The 19,882-nt window shown below is 37.5% G+C and overlaps 3 protein-coding genes and 1 long non-coding RNA gene across 4 annotated transcripts; 1 reads left to right on the top strand and 3 right to left on the bottom strand.

The window, feature by feature from the left end:
- Nucleotides 1-3,382: 3,382 nt before the first annotated feature.
- On the top strand, nucleotides 3,383-5,132 carry LOC113703006 (uncharacterized). Its single transcript, XM_027224219.2, has one exon. The coding sequence runs from the start codon at nucleotides 3,515-3,517 to the stop codon at nucleotides 4,472-4,474; it is 960 nt and encodes a 319-aa protein (XP_027080020.1). The 5' UTR covers nucleotides 3,383-3,514; the 3' UTR covers nucleotides 4,475-5,132.
- A 328-nt stretch (nucleotides 5,133-5,460) lies between these two features.
- LOC113693948 (thaumatin-like protein 1) lies at nucleotides 5,461-7,105 on the bottom strand. The gene is made up of 2 exons (XM_027212744.1): nucleotides 7,051-7,105; nucleotides 5,461-6,146 (listed from the first exon to the last, which is right to left on the bottom strand). Exons 1-2 carry the CDS (start codon nucleotides 7,103-7,105, stop codon nucleotides 5,461-5,463), a joined length of 741 nt encoding a protein of 246 aa, XP_027068545.1.
- Nucleotides 7,106-11,824: 4,719 nt separating this feature from the next.
- On the bottom strand, nucleotides 11,825-12,921 carry LOC140021466 (uncharacterized). The gene is made up of 2 exons (XR_011825267.1): nucleotides 12,854-12,921; nucleotides 11,825-12,069 (listed from the first exon to the last, which is right to left on the bottom strand). It is a non-coding gene; the product is annotated as an uncharacterized lncRNA (long non-coding RNA).
- A 94-nt stretch (nucleotides 12,922-13,015) lies between these two features.
- LOC113693939 (zinc finger BED domain-containing protein RICESLEEPER 2-like) lies at nucleotides 13,016-15,167 on the bottom strand. Its single transcript, XM_072071043.1, has 2 exons — nucleotides 13,107-15,167; nucleotides 13,016-13,042 (listed from the first exon to the last, which is right to left on the bottom strand). The coding sequence occupies exons 1-2, from the start codon at nucleotides 15,165-15,167 to the stop codon at nucleotides 13,016-13,018; spliced, it is 2,088 nt and encodes a 695-aa protein (XP_071927144.1).
- Nucleotides 15,168-19,882: the final 4,715 nt, after the last annotated feature.

The raw sequence follows: 19,882 nt of genomic DNA, 5'->3' as shown, positions 1-19,882 counted from the left end.
CGAGTCCCTTAGCTTTAGTTATGACCAAAACAAGATCGGTTGTCAGAACTGCCTTCGAATTTGGACAGTTCTGATAGGAACTTTGAACCCCTTTTTCTCCATGCTCTGTAGTGATTCAGCTTTTGGTCCAAATATGAAAGTTACAGCCTTATGAATGAGCTTTCTAATGCCTCTAGAATTTCTTGATTTCGATTTCTGAGCCGTGAGTTACGGTCTTTCAAATAGGGCCTGTTTGGTAAACCGAAATGAAATGGCTGGAACTATTTTGTGCATTTTGACCAATACCTATTGAGATATGGGTTGAGATGTTTAAATAAAAGTTGTAGTCCTTCCTCGTAACTTCGAAACGGTGTCTCACCCACCTTGATCCGATATCCCTAGCCTAACTTTTGATCAAAACGGTTTGAGATGGCAGATTTGGCCGTTCCGCGTGCGCGCGTGTGTCCATTTTGTCGTTTCCGCACTTGCATGTGCCGATTTTGCCGTTTTGCTTGTTTTGGGCATGTTAGTGGCCGTTTGTGATATAATGAGATGCAATCTTCTATTTCAGACCGTGGTGAGTCAGGCAGAGCTGGTGGGGCCTACTATTAGCTAACACGCACGAAGTGATTTTTGCTCTTATACTACTTTTGTGTTTTGAGTAAGTATTCGGGCCATTTTGTATATAACTTGCTTGTGTGTTTAAAGGGAATGAAAGGGTACCTAGGTGAGGGTGTACTTCATCGCACTCGACCTAAACCCTAATTTACGTGTATATTTATACATGACATGTCTAAATGAATTATTTTGGGTTTGAACCCCTTGAGCTTGGAGCTCGGGGTGACTTTCGTGAGTTCGTGAAATATGTTGAAGTTGTGGGCCCGATCTCAAGACTTGGATGGACTATTCGAGCCGACCGGGGCTTGGTCGAAACCAGTCCAACCTAGTCTGAGGTCATCAAGTTCGTAGGTTCCAGTTGTGAATCAAGTTTGTGACCCGAGCTTGTGACTCAAGCTCAAGTTTGTGAGGTGACTGGCCAGTGAGGGTGATAAGGTGTTAGGTGGGAGTACAAGTGGAGTTCTACGGACCCTTACATGTGGTCGACGGAGTGTCGGCAGGAGGTCACGCCTGGCGAACGTCTTGGCGTTGGAGCCAACCTGTATCCTTAATTTGTGATTGTTACTTTGTACCTTTGATTTGACATCTCTATGATATAATTGTTCATTAATGTGCAATTTACGCTTTTACCCCTGTTTACTTACTAAGCTTCTAGCTTACCTCGTTTCCTTTGTTTTCCTTAGGAGGGGATGACGCGGGGAACTCCTTGGCACATTCACTAGTATAGCTAAGTTTGCTTGTAATAGTTGGACAATTAAGATGGTTGTTTTTGTTTTGGTGGTTTGTGTAAGGACCCACCTTAGGGTCCACTTTCTGCTGGTCGTTATTATAATGTAAATGGTGGTTTGAATAGCTACTTTTGGGAATGTAAATAGAACTCTTTTGGCGTTAGATATATTGTGAATAGTACGTTTTTGGGTTTATCTAGTTTTATTGTTTTGAGATTTTGAGTCCTGGCGCGAGTTAGGCAGGCGTCCCGCCGATACCCTAGGGTTCGCCCTTGGGAGAAACGGGGGCGTCACAGAAAGAACGTAAAACTCAGTTTACTTTTCAAAAAAGAGGTTGAAATTCAATGTATGCTAACATAACTTTTATCTTTTATTAATTGAAAATAGTTATATTTATATTGCATAATTATATTTTTATTTTTGCACAAGTGACATATTGAAGCATTTTTTCTGGGTAGTTTGTGATCTTATAAGATATTTAACCAAAGATTATTTCTTATCCTAATTTTGTTATGACTATGCTGCATATTTATGAAATAGACATACCTTTATAATTAAAATTAATATTTGATATTTTAAGATGTCATATATTTAAATAGATGAAAATTATTTTGAATATAGCATATTAAGATAATGTTGTTCAGAAAAATTTGCCCTCCCCCCAAGGAAAAAATTCTGGCTCCGTTCTATAGTCAAAACAAAACTTCAAAACAAGATAAAGGATGATTTATTGAATGATTGCATAACAATGTACATAAAAAAGAAAGTTGTTTGAAAATTTATCATTGATTCAATTATACATGAATTTAGTTCTGTAAAAGAACATAAATCTCAAATTATTTTTAATAAAAGAGGATGAAATTTCAAGGTATGTTACTATAACTTTTATCTTTTTTAATTGAAAATAGTTATACTTATATTGCATAGTTATATATTTGTTATTGTACAAGTGACATATTGGAGCATCTTCTCATAATGTGCAACTTAGGTGGTTTATGATATTATAAGATATTTAATCATTTTTTTTTTGGGGGGAGTGTAAGCAAGAGGTTTCGGGTTCGAGTCCTCCCGATTATACTAAAAAAAAAAAAGATATTTAATCAAAAGTTATTTCTTGTCTTAATTTTAGTTATGACTATATTACATATTTATGAAATAGACATACATTTATAATTAAAGTTAATATTTGATATTTTAATATGTTATATATTTAAATAAATAAAAATTATTTTGAACATAACATATTAAGGTCATTTTGTTCGAAAAAATTTTGGCCCCTTAAGGAAAAAGTCCTGGCTCCGTCACTGCTGGCAACTAACCTAGGAGAATATTGGATTCGTGATGCTGCGCAAAGCTGTTATCTTCAATATCGTTTTTCTTGAATTCTTGCTAGTTCACTTTTCTCCGATACTTTGATTTGAATATGTTCAGATATATTTCTCAACATTTCTTCCCGTTTGTTTTCTGGCCTTGAAGTAAAATGTTATGCATGGACTGGTATTGCTCCTTGTGCAAAATGATGCAGATACCCTTGTGCTTTTTCATAAATAGGGAGATCATTTGTACGTTCGTTTGGGAATGAAAACATATCCCACAGATCTTTGGATAACTCTTTCTCCTTTCGACCATCAGGATAAAATTTTGTGTCTGCCAATCAACAGATAGCAGTATTTAGTAACCAGACAGATAGAGATATTGACCTTTAAAATATAAGGGAAAATCGCTAATTTAGTCCCTAAATTTTTTCACTAACGCCAATTTGATCCTTCAAAGTTTTTTGATACGCAATTGATCCTTAAAGGAAAATGTCTGTGCCAAGAAAGGACCTATTAGGCGGCGCCACCCAAAACATCTTTTTTTTTCACCTACACGGGAGGCCATTTAGGGGTATTTTAGGAAGAAGGTATTGGGGCCCATAATAATAATGTGTCACAAAACATTTTCCAAACATTTTCCATCGTGGCCCTTGCAATGATGAGGTACCAAACATTTTCCATTGGCTTTCAACACTTGAAAGAGCTTGCTACATGTTATTGTGTCACAAAAGATCCGGAGCCATCAAATCTCCCTGCCTCAGTTCACACACTACACCATTACGACTAACACTACTCGTGTATTAGTATTACTAGCATTTCCGCTCGCTCGCTCGTTGCCCGGATCCCTCGTCGCTACTTTCCAACATTTCTACCATGCCTAAGCTGCCCGGGAAAATCCATAATCCTGCACCTTTCTTCCTCTTCATCCTTCTTTGTTTTTCCTTCATTATTTCAGCTACGTCCGGCCTCACCTTTTCATCAGATGTAGCGGCCCTTAAAGCCTTCAAAGCCGCAATCAAGCCCTCTTCAATTAAGCCATATTCATGCCTTGGCTCCTGGAACTTCTCCAACGACCCTTGCTCCATTCCTCGGGCTTATTTCTCCTGCGGTCTTTTATGCAGTGGCAACAGAGTAACCCAGCTCACCCTCGACCCGGCTGATTCCGCCGGCACCCTGACTCCACTCATTTCCAAGCTCACTCAGCTCGTCACGCTCGACCTCTCAACCAACAAATTCTCTGCCCCAATCCCACCACTCTACTCCCTAACCAATCTACAAACTCTTTTACTCCGATTCAACTCCTTCTCCGGCTCAATCCCACCCTCTTTGACCGCGCTTAAATCCCTCGAGACGGTTGATCTGTCGCACAATTATCTTTCGGGATCGCTGCCCAACTCGTGGAGCTCGATCGGCAGCTTGAGAAGGCTCGACCTGAGTTACAACAAACTCACCGGTTCACTCCCCAAGCTCCTGCCCAACCTCATTGAGCTGGTGATCAAAGCCAATTATCTGTCCGGGCTGCTTTACAGGACTTCATTCCAGGGGTTAACTCAGTTGGAGGTTGTTGAACTCAGCGAGAACTCGTTTTCCGGGACACTCGAAGCTTGGTTTTTTCTCTTGCCTGCTTTGCAGCAGGTGGACTTGGCGAATAACAGCTTCACGCGGGTCGACATCTGGAAGCATAAGAATGGGAACAGTGACCTGGTGGCCGTCGATCTGGGATTTAACAGAATCGAATGGTATTTGCCCGTAAATTTCGCAGCGAGGCGGGCGAGGGCGATTGTGCAGGTGAGGCGGGCTGGCGTTGCGACACTGAGGTACTGGCGGACGTGAACTGCGGGCTTGGTGAGGCTATGGTAGGCATTAATCTTAATGATGATGACCGGGATGTGAGGCTAAAATGGTGGCCCATAGAACCTTCGTCTAGAATGGCGCCGTCTTCTCCAACCGCCCAAAGCTTTTTGCATTGCCTAAATCTTCAATAGCAACCGGCATCACGTCAGTCGTCAACTCACTTATGTCCACTAGGCATTTTCCCCATTTAATGGTGCTGTTTTACTGGTATCTCATCATTGCAAGGGCCCCATTACCTTCTTCCTAAAATACCCCTAAATGGCCTCCCGTGTAGGCAAGAAAAAAGATGTTTTGGGTGGCGCCGCCTAATAGGTCCTTTCTTGGCACAGACATTTTCCTTTAAGGATCAATTGCGTATCAAAAAACTTTGAAGGATCAAATTGACGTTAGTGAAAAAGTTTAGGAACTAAATTAGCGATTGACCGAAAATATAATTGTGATGCAGCGCATTGTTCTTGATCTATAGTTTCCCATCACTAGTTCAGATATTTTCTGAGCCCGAATTTTAACAGCAGTAATCAAATCTCTTGGTGGAGTGGCTGCTGTATATGACAACGGCCTTAATTCCAGAGATAAATGAACTCTTTTTGTTGCTAAAACTTCAGAAAGAAGTTGTATGAAAAAGTACTTGGTGCAAGATGAAATGTTAATAGCCTTGATATACTTCTCAAGTACCCCCGTTATTGAGAAGTGTTTGCAGCAAAAGAAATACAAAAAGCAAAACAATGAATAAATAATAAATGCAAAACAAGTCTGATTCACCAAATTATTCGCATATTTTCAATAACCTACACTGAATTTCGAACTTAAAATGGATGGATTAAGGTAAAAGGTCCAACTCAAATGACAACATTGTTCCCTTATCTAATCGCATTATAGCATATTAGCAACTAATCATTTGAAACAGGTCGAATAAGTAATAACAAACGATCTAAGCAAGACCCCAAAAATCCTAGTCTAGTCTCTCAAGAACAAAAGGTAATAAGGTAGTCTGGTCCACCGGTGCAAGTAAAAGTGCTGGTTAGATCGTCATATGCATAACTATATGCCTGAGGACACTGGTTCTTGAAGTATGATGAAAAAATTGTGGGTGGACAAGTTTGTGGGGATCCAAACTCTCCTGTGCAGCAAAACTGTGGTTGATTAAAAGCCAAACATGCACTTTTGCAGCCAATAATAGCTCCCCCAGAGTCATCTCTTATTGCCAATTCTTGAGGGCAGATTGCATTCAAATCAACAGGACAAGAAGTGCTTCTACAGTTGCTTCCAGAGCCAGATTGTGGGGTGATCGAAAGTGGCAAGTTGAAGCCATCAACAAGACTAACATCATAAAAATCCATCCCATTGTTTGCTGCCAATGTGAATTCTGCCAGACTTGCCGGTGGAATTGCACCTGCACCATTGCATGAAACTTCACCTGATCCACAGTCTGCTGTTTTGCAGAAAAATTTCCCCGAGCTGTCGTTAGAGCAAAACGGTCTTGCCCAAATACGCCCTGACCATTGTGCTGGTACTTCTATGGAGACTGATGACTTGGAGGGTAATTCGAATCCAGTTGTGGGCAGTTGTGCTACCCCTCCACCAGATACGGTTGCTGGCCATATTGTGTAGGGGCAGTTGTTTGTGAAGGTAAATTGAGCTGACTGAACACCTGCAGTATAATGTTAGGGAATATTAGGTTGTGAGAAAGAAAGCATGAAACACTTAACATATCTAGCTTGTCTGTTCTAACACATCTGGTGTAAAATAAGTTTCCAATACATGTATTCACCTTCCATCTCAACTAAGACTTTAATTCTTTTTTTAAGAGAATAAAAGTGTAGTGAATATGCAACATATATATAACCCCCCCCCCCCCCCCAACCAAAAAAAAATACAGTAAAGTGTACCTTTTTTACTAAGTGATTACTCAAAATACCAGCAAATCTTTAATTCAGCGTATATTTAGACTTATAAAGTTTTAACATAATTTTAAACATAATAAAGATTTAATATGTCAAAATTTCAAAAAAAATTATAGTGATTAAAGTACTAAGCTTGCATATGACATGTCGGGGCAACTGTATTTAAAATCCAGCAAGAGAGATATTATTGAACGAATTTTCTATCTATAGATACAAGTAAGCATTCTTCTCCCACTCCTTGCCCTACCTCCTCGCTTCTTATATTCCATTTCTCCCTTGATTAAAAAAAGTATAAAAAAAAAAAAAGAAGCATTCTTCTCCCACAAGTATGATCTCTAAAGAAATAAAGAAATTTATGGTTAACGCAGAAGCTTCTCCCCTAATCGTAATAACAAAAAGTACAATTTTTCTACACAAACTAATGGTACATCATTACCAATGCATGCGTATATTGATAAGGGCAATAGTTTATATGTTTGAATTTAGTTCTCTTGATATGTTTTTAAACAATAATGCTACAAAAATCTTTGCATTTTTTTTTTTTTGGGTTTTTCCTTGGGACGTTTTTACATTCTTGCATTCACAAAAATCCGTTGTACCCACAAATCATGCATACATAAAGTACTCGTGTAATATGGCGCAGATACTTACCACAGATGAAGAGGGCAGCAAAGCTTAGGAAGACAAGTTGCATGACAGAATCCATGGCTTAATTTCTTCTGAATTCTTTGGGATATACTCTTAAACACGGTATGGATATATGTATATATATAGGAGTTGGAAGAACATGAAAATAAGGAAAGGTTTGACAGAAAGGAAATAACCATGAACCAGCCATTTCTTTTATGGAAAGTAACTACTAGGTTAATTATGAATGGCAACTTCCTTCTTCCACATTGTTTCCAATTTCCTTTGATGAAATAAAATAGTTGTACCTATATAACTAAAATATGTCCGTAGATATAATAAATACTTATTTAAGATTTTGGTTTTGCTAATAACAAGAACAAGTAATTTCTATATGTAACCAACTTGCCTGGAGAAACAATCACTCACAACTATTGCAAAATCAATTCCCAATTGATACTAAAAATTAAAAGAAAATTAGAAAAAGAAATTAGTAATGCCCTAAGCAGCTAGCTTTTTCAGATGCGGAAGAGTTGAATGAATGTAACAATAATAATACCCTTGAGAAATGGCGATTGCTCTTTGATTTGCTGTTGATGTAATTGGCAGGCAAATTTACTAAATCTTTGACCAACACAAAGTTATCGAAGAGAGTGAAGTTGAAGACGGTGATCTTGAAGTGTATTTGACACTAACCTTAACATGTTATTTGCCTCCACTACAACAAAATATTTGCTAATAGGTTAAGGCAAATTACCTCTATGATATAATAAGATTTAAAGAAAGTGAAATAACAAATATTCTGAATTTCTCGCAAGAATGATCTACGGGAGTTTATTTATGAAGAGTTTTGTTTATTTTATAGAAAGAATATTTCTCTAATGGACACATAGTGATCAGGCACATTCTTATAGGTTTTGGGATTCAAATGATGGCAATGAAGCATCTTCAAGCATGAAAAGGTGCCAAACCACTCTTTAGAAAAAAGAATTTTTTTAAATAGATATCTCAATAATTAAGTAAGGCATGAATCAGCTCAAGGTCAATTCTTCATTATTCCCTACACAAAATTAACTACGGAAAACAAATTGAATACCCTTTCTTGGAGCTAAAAGCTCAACCCAATGGATATCCAATTTGGCTCAAAAATGCATTAAATTCCAATTCATATTTGACTTTCGCATAATTCATTGATTTTGATTGTGATCACAACACATGATTCAATTCAGATGGACTGACTGAAGCCATGGTCAATAGAGCACCCTGACTAAATCCAGTATTTATGAAAAAGGCCAAATGATCTAAACATACTAACTACTTTTTTCACATTTTAAGTTTAAAGAAATAACTGCAGTTAGCTTGGGGACAACTTTCCAGAATTTCAGTATTGCTTTGCACAGACTTCCAGAATTGCATTTGTGCTTTGTCCAGAATTTTGCAGATGATTTTCCAGATTTATGGCCAGGCTAATCAAATTGAGAAAAGAGAGCCAACCAAGAAAATTTTGCTTCGGCCAAGCAATAAAATTCCAGTAACCTTCCTGGCCCGCCTCTTAGACCTTAGTACAAAGATAAGTGATCTTAAAACAAAGAGAAGCAGAGATAATTTCATACATGTCCAAGCAAAGGATAGAGGTAAACAAATTGTAGAGATTATTAACAACCAAATTCAATTGAAGCAGTAAAAGATATGAAAAACAGAGAACTCTGATCCTTAATTCATGCATTTCTATGAAGAAAATGTATGCAGCAGAGGGTTTTGACACTTCACTTTGCAAGTAAATCTCTGGATGATTGGAACGTATTTATTTCCAGGCCGATGAATTATTAGCATGGCCGAGCTATCGTGGCCATTCATTGGATATAGCCGAACTATAATTTTGTCCAAGTCTATAGATAAAGACTTATCCTGTTATTAATGGATAAGTGAATAAACTCCCCAATAACTTGATAACATTACTTGTTATTACTAAATGATTATCCCAACACATGAGATAATCAATAAAGGATTATCCTCATCAGGAACTCATGATATAATCATGGGATAATCTTTATCAGGAACTCATGGGATAATCACCAAAAGATTCTTTCATTCCTAGTACAGACTACCAAAGGGAGAGTATCTGATACTCACTCAACCCTCTACTTCTCGTATTCTAAAAACATCAATAACTTGGAAACCAAATTAATTTGATCGTCAGAGTGACCTCGGAGATTAGACCCCGATCCTTTGACAACTCCTTTGTATGAAGGTCATATTCAAGAGTCTTTAGGGGGTAAATGTAGAATAAGGGGGAATATATAAAATTTCAAAGGATGATCTATATTGAGAAATGAATTTTCTTAAATTTAATGAGGCAGGACAACTAAAAAAGAGAATTTAATGAAATTTAGAGAGTAAAAATATGGTGCAAACTTAAAAATCTCGAATATTTTCAAGACCATTATATAATTTTATTATATTTGAGGGGGGCAGTTGCCCATCCTCAATCGTACGTGGCTCTCCCACTAACTCATCTAGAGTTACTTTCTGAAATATTACTTGGGGTATGGTCGAGTGCTTTAATGGCAAAATCTGAATGCAATGAAGAACAAAAAATGCCTGCTAGATGAGCATTGGAGAAGGAGAGATGAAAACTTAGAGAATTTATAGTGCAAAGTATTTAAAATTGAGAGTTTATGGCATAAAGTGTTCAAAATTGAAATTTAGGGTACAAGTAAATAAGTGGTACAAGTTGGAAAGTACAAAGTGATTAGCAATTTTATTGCCACAACAATATTTCACGTAATGGCCAAACGGTTCAGTGGCAGTCAACAGTTTTTCTAAATTATGAAAGACATTACAGTCATTTTAGTTCAACATGCCGTGGCAATATACCTTTAGCTGATGCAAAACTTTGCATTGAAAATGTAGAGCCTTCCAGAATTATATTAAAGAGGTAAAAAATAAAATAAAAAAAAAACTTGAGGATGAGAAAGGCATAGTAAGCTTTGGCTCTTGATTGCCAATAAAGACGCTGATATATAGGCTCTGATGAGGCGCCTTTTGGAATCCTTTTAGCATTTTTTGTGTGTTTTCAAACTCGGACCGGACCGGCCGGTCCGACCGGTTGAACCGGGAACCGGCCAGATGTCCGGTCCGAGTTGGTCATCAGAACCGGGAGATTTAAAATTCGGTCAAAAATCGGGTTTGACCGGTACAGAACCGGAAAAACCGGTCCAACAGGAGATTTTGTAAAAAAAGTTCAAACTTTTTTAATATTATGTTTTGACCCCCTAAATTGTGAAAACTTATTAATATATCTCAAATATTTCATACTTTATAAATATTGTCCTAAAATTTGATGTTATTTTTCAATTAAATCCATAATTTTAATTCTAAACTTGTTAATGTTTATTAAATAATATAAATTGTTACTTGATTGTTCTAATTTCTTTGTATTTTCTTGTTAAATATATTTGAAACATCAAATATATATAAATATACCTTTATTAATATCAATATGTTATTGGATATTTTATATACAATAATTTAATTTTTAAATAATTTTTATTTATGACATCATCCGGTTCGACCCCTATCGACCCCCGGTCGAACCCATTGACCCCTGACCCCTGACCTCGGCCGAGTCGATATCCGGTCCGGTTCTGAAAACATAGCATTTTTTAGCTCATTATTATGGTTTACTCATTCTTTGTTCCAATATTTCAAGTCTCAAACTTTAGTGAAATAATTCTGTCCGCTAGAGCTCTATAAGACTGGGTCTTTCTAATAGGCACCGGTTGACATACTTTATTCACACCCAACCTATATGTAAATACACATATTAATAATTATCACCCTCTTTTGCTTTTACATAGTTTTCCTAATTAAGTTTACCTTTTTCAAAATTTAACACTTATGTAGACACCAAATTTTTAGTGCATTTTTGTTTACTATTATTGTTTTTTTTTATGTTAGTTTTTATTTACTTTTAGTCTTTTATTTTTATTTTTTTAAAGTCATTTTAGCATAGAATTTATCGAAAAAAAAGAAAATCATTCACAAAAATATGTCTTAGTTATTTTAGATTCAAGTCATTGTTTTTTAATTAAAAAAAAAGAAGGAAAAGAAAAAAGGAAAATCAATAAAAAAAAAAGAGTTTAGCATTTCATTTTTTTTCTTTTCTTTTATGCCTAGTTTTGCTCCTTTTATTCGATTTTACTTATTATTAATTAACTGAAAAAGAAAAAAAAGAAAAAAAGGAAAAAGTTGTTTTATGCAAGAATCCAATCGGATGGCCAAGTGAAAAGGGTTGAGCTGAGGTTTGCTTTTGACCATTGAAATGAGGGTTTAGGGTCTTCTACTTGATATAAAAAGGCTGAGATAGAGCCGCAGCCAAGGGGGGAGAATGAGAAAGGGCCGGGGGGTCTGAGTAGAATCTGTAGGTGACTAGGGGTCCAAACGAGTCGAGCCGAATCGAGTTTTGAATATATCGAATCGAGCTACACTTATTTATACACGAGCTCGAGTTCGAGCTCGAGCTCGTCGAGCTCAAAAAATAAAGCTCGAGCTCGGCTCGATGTAGGAAAAAGAAAACTCGAGATCGACTCGTTTATAGCTCGCGAGCCTAGCTCGAATTCTGGCTCGCGAATAGCTCGAGTTCCGCTTGATTTTCTGGCTCGCGAATAGCTCGAAGTCAACTCGATTTCTAGCTCGTTAGGAGCTTGAGTTCGAACTCGAAAACAGCTCGAAAATTTTTGGAAATTTAAGCAAGAAAACAGCAATTTTGTCCGCATATTTTTGACAAACTTTAGCATGATAACAACAATTTTTCACATATTCTTGATCTTGAGGCCTACAAATTATGCACTAATACAATCATAAATGTCCAAATATCCACTAATACAAATCATCCAAAAATATCCAGATGCCCACTAATACAAATTATCCAAATTTCCACAAATATCCACTAATACAAATTAAAAGCAGCTTGTCGTCCACAAGAACCAAGGCATGACATGAAGCGAGAATTAGTCCACCAACTCCAACTCCAGAAAATTCCTAAAGGTTAAAAGAATCATAAGAAAAACGATTTGGCAAAAATGCAAATGCCAAATAAGAATGAAACCATCAATCAAAGAAATGAAATGCGTGATAACTAATGAAATGGAGATATACTAATAACAGAGAACTCATACCCAATGAGTTATAGATGACGCAAATGAAATACATGACAAAAGAAGATCAAATGTGAGATGCAAAAAGTATAACAATTTCCAAGATGATATAAACCATTTGCATCATTAAATTTCATAAACATGTGAAAGAAATCAACTTATTAGTACAAGCAAATCACGCAACTATCATTATTGACATTATTCATCTATATGAAAAGAATATCAAATCTTCGAATCCTTAAAGAAACCATAAGTTAACAGGAGCACAAGGGTGCCTACATCATAAGATGTTTGTTCATCTACATGATCGTAGTCATTGTTAGCCTGCTGCATTGCGCAAGAATGGTAAAACAGATCAATAGAATAGCAAAGTTTCTTCCATGTAATCGAAAGGGCACCAATTTCCCATGCAATTGCACAAGCTGTTAAAAAAAAGACAAAAAAAGCAATAGAAAACAATATATTGCTCCTTGCATTAGGCGCAAGATGTCCCCTACTGCCTTAATTTCCTACTGGAACAAACTCAACACAACACATAACCATCGCATATATGATTGCACTCCACCAGCGTTCTATAACCATCTGCAATTCTGCACTAACCTCTGTGATCTTAATATCATGAGTTAGAATTGGACAAAACTCTAAATAGGAAATTAAAGGTAAATTACCTCAAACATCTCCGAAGTCAAGAAATAGGCAACACAATCTCTTGTCTATCCTTCAATTTCTGGAAAAACAAAAAAATAAAATAAAAGAAATTAAGAAATAGTAAGGCCGAATTTAAATATTATGTGTGATAATTTTTTTTTTTGTTACCTTTTCCTTTTTCTTCACCCCGTGTAGCTTACGACACCAATCTCCAGCACATATTAACATTTCTACAGTTTCTGGAGCCAAGGAAGCACGGTAAGAATCGATTACTCTGGTTCCAGCACTAAATGTAGCTTCTGAAGCTACAGTGCTTATTGGAATGGCTAAAATATCAGCAGCCATCTTGGGAAGAATCTTGTATTTTGTCGTGTCTTTCCACCACTTCAAGGCATCCAAATTCACGATGTCTATCGTTGAATCATCTGCAGCTGTGAGGAGACCATCTTCAAAGTAGGTATCCAATTCATTCTTGACGGGTTGAACACTCTCAACGGTAGCAATATGGGTCAGAAATTCACTCATACCCGAAACATGGGACATTGATGAAGATGCACTACTACTGCTCTTGGTTGGGTGATCACTGCCGATTAGTAGTTGAGAAGATGATCCACTTTGGCCTGAAACATGTATCTCCACATATTCATCATATAGGTCATACAAGGCTTGTCGAACATTGCCTATATTGCTTTGCACTTCATGTGGAGGATAAAGTAATGGAAAACAATAGTTTATGACCCTCATCTTGCATCTGGGATCCAAAATAGCTGCTATAGACATTAATAAGTTACATTCTCCCCAATACTTATCAAATTTCAGCTTCATCTTTTGCACCATTGACCGGACAAAATCATCTTCATCATCAACCTTACTATCTAGTAGCACTTTTATCCGACAAACTTCATTTAGATATAAATTTGCTGTCGGATAATCACTACCAGATATCACATGAGTTGCTTTCCAAAAAGCTTTTAAAATATTGCACACTTTTGAAACCTTTTCCCAATCTTCTGTGGTTGGACAGAAATCATAATTTGGCTCTCTATCTCTGTATCTTGGAAAAACATCTTGAAACTTCAGTGTACAAGTCAGCATCTCATAAGTAGAATTCCACCTTGTTTTGCAGTCATAAATTAGCATTTTTTCTGGCAACTGCAGCCGGCGTACAATTTCAGCAAATTGCAAGCGTCTTCCATCTGTCTTATTGATAAACTCCACACTGTCCCTGATTGTGTCAACTATTTCCTTGATCCAACTAAGTCCGTCTTGAACCATCAAATTCAGTATATGAGCACAACATCTCACATGAAATAACTTTCCTTTTGCTAATAGACACTTGTTTCTGGAGAAAGTGTCCTTCAAACATCTCAGTGCACTGTCATTATTTGAGGCATTATCGACTGAGATTGTATAAATCTTACTCTCAATTCCCCAATCCGTTAAACATTTGAAAATAGCATCCGCAATTTGGATGCCCCGACGTGGAGGAGGGACGTGCACAAAGTTGAGAACCCGTTTCTGCAATCTCCAGTTACTATCAATCCAATGCCCGGTTACGACCATATACTCATTTTTTTGGTTCTTGGACTTCCAAAGATCTGTAGTCAAGCTGATTTTCTTGACTTTCTTTAATTGATTCTTCAATTTTGTCTTCTCTCTTTCATAAACTGATGTGCAATCATTTTTGTTCATAGTCCGATTGATTCTTTGCCATTCGGGCATCCCTCTTTTTTGCATCAAATTGAAGCCTTCTTCCTCCACAATTGAAAATGGATGCTCATGCATAAGCACCCATTCAGCAGTAGCCTCTCTCATGGCTGCCATATCAAACGTCCCGGAGTGAAGGTAGGTTTGAGAAGCTTCGGCAGAATCAGCAGATGGGAAATTGATCTTTGTTTGTTGTGTTGCTTTTTTTAGTTTTTGAAATCGAATAGCACATGACTTCCTATGCCTTAGCAAACTTGAAGTTGTACTAGTTTTCGTCTTCTTGAACTTTGCATGGCAATGAATACACTCAGACATGAGAGTTTTTTGATGGCCAACTTCAACATCTTTAAAGTCATCCCATGCTACTGATTTTTTCTGCCTCTTTTTTTTTCGAAAAGCATCCAAGCCATCATCCGCAGCAGCTTCTTCTACAATTGTTTGAGTGGTTGCATGTGTATCACCTTCTAATGCTTCATCTTCACTCCCTAATTCTTCATCACCAAGAGAGAATTCCAGCTCTTCGTCAATGTTAACAGCAATACCCTTGTCAATGATATTCACTGGACTAGCGGAATCACCAACTGATCTAATAATTGGTGAAGATTGCTCTTGGTTGGACGTATCCATTTTATATTCTCAATTTCTTTTAACTATACCAAAAGGAAAAAAAAAGCCATAAGCAGCATTCTTTAGTCCCAAAACAGATTACTATTACTAGGAAACAAGTTAGTAGCAGTAATTATTTTCAAGAAAGTCCATCTTCTTTTTTACTTTAATTTGGGGTGACACACATCTAAGAGAAGTCATCAAGACCAATGGGAACAGTGGATCCAATAAAAGAAGATAGCAAATGAAAAATAAGCAAAGAGATTTAATTATGAGATTGAACAAAAAGAATAACACATTCTTTTTTGTCCTCACTGTTTTGTACAGAATAGGAGTATGAAAATGAATCATCAATGTCATGAAGCCAAAGCCATTAGAGAGTCTTGACATTAATATACTATAATTGAGTTAGATCATCAAGAGCCCTTGAAGGCTATAGAAGGTTGAAACTATATTTAAGTAATTCAAGCGTCAATATTGCTGGATTAGATATTAACTTTAATGATATAGATTGCAAATGACCTCATGTTATGTATTCACTCATAATCAAAACTGTGTGAAATTAAAGGAACAAGAACATCCAGCGGAATGGGAGATATGATTATCAACTAAGGATTTTAATGACAACCTTCCGCAATTCCTTTGCTTCATCTAACTTATCTCATTTAAATAATTGTCGGATGGTACATGCAATAAAAGAAAGATAATCTTAATGCAAAATCCACTATCCTTTTAAAAAGAGCAAGGACTTAATTCCTGTACTGATACATTTCATATCATTCTGAAGCCGTAAGAATTAATGTTGCACATTTATTGAAAATTGATAGCATTGAGACCATCTAAAAATTAGTTGAATCATTCGAATCATGCTTCATTGGCTTAGCAAGAAATTGGAAGTGTAACACGTTAAACATTCTTTATAACAAAGATAAGCACTCAATTGAAAACCAAATATTTGAGAAAAATCCAGTTTTTTTATTGTTTCCCTCTAGAAGTGCACTGAACCACAAGGACCTTTTTATCAATGTTTCACTGTGTAAGTGTTGCATTCTTTTTAATTATTCAACTCAAAAGCTTCAAACAAGATAGTGAACCAATTTACAAGAGATAAAAGGAAATCTACACTTAGCAGGTCTATTATTATATATAGATACTTAATTCAACAAATCTATAATCCAGATTAATAGAATTTTCATTATACAAATTGTTGAATTAAACGGCGCATTAAGTAGAAAGAAAAAGAAGCTGAGTACATACCTGCAAAAATCTAGGAAAAGCTCAATGGGTTGCGCACTTGCTCCGCTGGAAAAGCTTAGACAAAATCCGGAGATAGGAATTCACCGAGAAGCTGGTTGGGTTCGTCAGTCAGCCTCATTGAAGTGGTTGGGTTCGGAAAAGCTGGTTGGGTTGCCTATGTGAAGCTGGTGGAAGCGGTGGAGAAACTGGAGATCGAGCTAGTAGAAGCAGATATGGCAGTAACGGGGAATTGGGAGTTTGGGACTTCCCATGGTTTCAAGAGGGTTGCCTTTCTGGCTCCGTGCATACTGGGATGAATCTGGTGTTTTCGATTCTCAGGTAAGGGACCCGGGTGCCCCCGCTCATTGGAGCTGCACTTGCGACAGAGTTGGGACTGAGGACAGTCAGCAGAGAAAGCTTGAAGGTTGCTGAGGAGCTGGCGGAAGTTGTGGAGGTGGAGATAGCAGAGATGGCGGTAGCGGAAGTACGAATTAGGAGTTTGGCAGTGGGACAGTCGGTCGGCGGAGCCACAGGAAGAAGATCGATCGAAGGAAGTGAAGAAAGAAAATTAGGTAACCTAACCTAATAGAGGAAGTTGTAAATTTTAATTGATTCAGGGGTATATTTGTAATTTCACACTGACTCGAGCCTAACGAGCGGCTCGTCGAGCTATCGAGCCAAAGAAACGAAGGCTCGAGCTCGCCTCGTTTGTCTTAACGAACGGCTCGAGCTCGGCTCGAGCTCGGTCAACACGAGCTCGAGCTGCTCGCGAGCAGCTCGAGTCGCCTGCAGGCCTACAGGTGACGACTGAAGAGATAAGGAGCGGCTAGGTTTTGAGGGGAAAAAACGGAGAGTGAGCTGAAGCTGAGAAGGACGTCTGGAACAAAAAGAAATAGAAGGACGGCGGGGTTGATGAAAATGGGAAAAACAAGGGAAAAACAGGAGAGAGGCTTTGGGCGGCTGCTTGAGAGAGGAAATCAGAAAGAAACGAGAGAAAGGAACAGCGTGAGAAAGATAGGAAGGTTGGCTGGAGAGAAAAGGAATGACGGCTGAGGGAAGGTGGGGGAGAGAAAAGCAGGAGAGATAGGAGATTAAGAGAGGTGGTCTGCTGGGGAAAGAAATCAAGAAAGAAAAAAAAAGAGGAAAAGAGGTAGCTACGGGCCAGATCAGAAGGAAAAAAGAGAATTTTGAGAGGGTTTTGGGGCGGAGGAAAACGAAAACCAGAAAAGAAAGGAAGAAAGCTACAGAAATCACAAGGAAAAGGAGGGTGACGGACCGAGCAAAGATTGCCTTTTTCAATCACGTCAAGCCTTGATCTGCTTTGTTCAAAAGGCTAAAGGTAATGTTCTTCTACGTTGGCTGTCCATAGATCGCTGAGTTTATGTCCAAAGTGCAGAAACTTTTGCTTTCGTGCCTGTTTTTCTTCCTTCCTGTGAGTTTTGTTTTGTGAATCCGGGTGGAGTGGAGAAACCCGTAGGATTTGGCCTGGGTTTGGGGACAAAAGTTTGTGATTTGCCTGCTATTGAATTGATATGCCAATACGCCAAAATACGCATTTACCGCAGGCTTTTGGTTCTTTGTCTTGGTTGCATTTTTCCCTATCCAGTAGTAATATAGGATCTGTTGAGAATAGGAAGTTTCTTTTGTGTTTCGTTGACAACGTCAGAATGAAATTTTGTGGTTTTTGGCCAATAAGTGTGATGAGTTTTTGGTTCTGGTTGGGGATGGGTGAACATGTTTCATTACCTTGCTGCGTTTTATGATTTCTTTCTTGCTTTATCCTGTGTGTTGTTGAAGACAAAAGCATAAGGGGCTTGAGTTTTCGTTAGCATTGAGACCGTTTGTATGATCCGTGAATTCGATAAAACAAACCCATAAACTTATGCACGAACTGGGATCTTGTAAAGCTTTTCCCATCCCAGGTTTTCCTTCCCCTTGTATGATATTCTGGAGGATGAGTTTGTAGTACTGGAAGAGAACTTGGAGCTTAGTTTGTGTTGCTGGCTGTTGTACGTGAGATTGCGCAGGTCCCTGAAGCATCAGAAATTACAAATGCTATTTAGTCTTTGCATGCTATTTTATTCTGATTTCCTTTTGTGTCTAAACTAAGGGGAATGTCTGATGATCCTGTCGCCTAGGTTCAGTTTGCATTGTGCATGAGATCTGCTGCAACAAGCTCAAAGCTCTTGGTCCTGTTGCAGCAGCGTGCGCAACCCCTTTTCCTTTTCCTTAGATTGCCGCAAGTTTCACCTTTTCTTTTGCTGCATTTTATGCCCGGCTGTTTCAATCAGTTTATGGGGGTTAGATGATTATGCTTAGGGATGTTAAATGACAATGAGTCGAAGCTGCAAAATTTGCAGCAGAACAAAAAAGCTTTCGCATTCTCTTTGTTGTTTTCTTACCTGCACTTGCTCACCAAAGTTTCGGCCATCCAGTTTGCTGGTTGACCTTATGTTGGAAAGAGGAATTAGATAAGGGGTGTTGGGTTTGCATTTTTGGGGGCTGAAATGCTTGAATCATGTTCGAATACTTACTGAAAGAGTGAATTTCAGGTTGCCAAACCATTTTACATGAATGTTTTGTCCAGAATTTTTTGCATCAGTTCCTTTACTGTTTCTTGCTTGTTTGGAGTTTGAAGTTATGTTGTTGTTATTTAGTTTGAAGTTGTGATGTTGGTTGAAAGAATTTGGATCAAATGCTTGCATGTTGGGTCGGAAATATGTATCCGAAAAGTGAAAGTACAGCAATTTGTTGCAGAAGGTGTCTTCATAGTGGTTTGCATGGCATTTGCATGAAAACAATTTTAGTAATTGCATTCCAACCCCACATGTTCCTCCTCATGTTACAAGAGCCCAATTATGTTCTAATTTCTTGCATTTAGACCCTAGAATAATTGCAATCTGAACCATTACTTGACCATTTCACTACTTAGGGACCTTTGAAGCCCCAAAATATTTCAATTGGCCTTGAATAGCTGATTAAGGGTTGCTATTGGATCCTTAGTAGTTTTTCTATTTTAGAAATTTGATCAATAATTTACTTTCTTGGAAAATTATGCATTATTTGATTTCGGGTTAATTCCACTTTGTCCCCCCAAACTTTGGACGATTATCCACTTAAGTCCCTAAACTTCAAAATGGACACTTAAGTCCTTAAACTTATAAATACCTCCCACTTAAGGAAAATTGTTAACAAATCCTGAATGCCGTTGGTGGTCGAAGTGTCCCATTTTATAAGGGTTTAGGGATTTAAGTGTCCCATTTTATAAGTTCAGGGACTTAAGTGGGAGGTATTTATAAGTTTAGGAACTTAAATGTCCCATTTTGAAGTTTAGGGATTTAAGTGGATAATCGTCCAAAGTTTGGGGGGACAAAGTGGAATTAACCCATTGATTTCATTTAAGTTGCGATTGAGGGAGATTTGGGGATTTTGTTTATACTTTACTATTTAATTGGTGCCTTGACCATTTTATTGTTTTGAAGCCATTTTTCCTTCATTTG

Source organism: Coffea arabica, chromosome 1e (genome assembly GCF_036785885.1).
Source record: "Coffea arabica cultivar ET-39 chromosome 1e, Coffea Arabica ET-39 HiFi, whole genome shotgun sequence".
Lineage (NCBI taxonomy): Eukaryota > Viridiplantae > Streptophyta > Magnoliopsida > Gentianales > Rubiaceae > Coffea > Coffea arabica.
This window is presented reverse-complemented; position numbering and strand designations above follow the sequence as displayed.

Bases quoted from the DNA above. Each gene is read 5' to 3' on its own strand.
- LOC113693939 (XM_072071043.1), bottom strand. From the start codon at position 15,167: ATGGATACGTCCAACCAAGAGCAATCTTCACCAATTATTAGATCAGTT. The intron at 13,043-13,106 runs GTAATCGATTCT...TATGTGCTGGAG, and splicing joins CATTTAGTGCTGGAACCAGA to ATTGGTGTCGTAAGCTACAC.
- LOC113693948 (XM_027212744.1), bottom strand. From the start codon at position 7,105: ATGGATTCTGTCATGCAACTTGTCTTCCTAAGCTTTGCTGCCCTCTTC. The intron at 6,147-7,050 runs GTAAGTATCTGC...ATTATACTGCAG, and splicing joins TGCTGCCCTCTTCATCTGTG to GTGTTCAGTCAGCTCAATTT.
- LOC113703006 (XM_027224219.2), top strand. From the start codon at position 3,515: ATGCCTAAGCTGCCCGGGAAAATCCATAATCCTGCACCTTTCTTCCTC.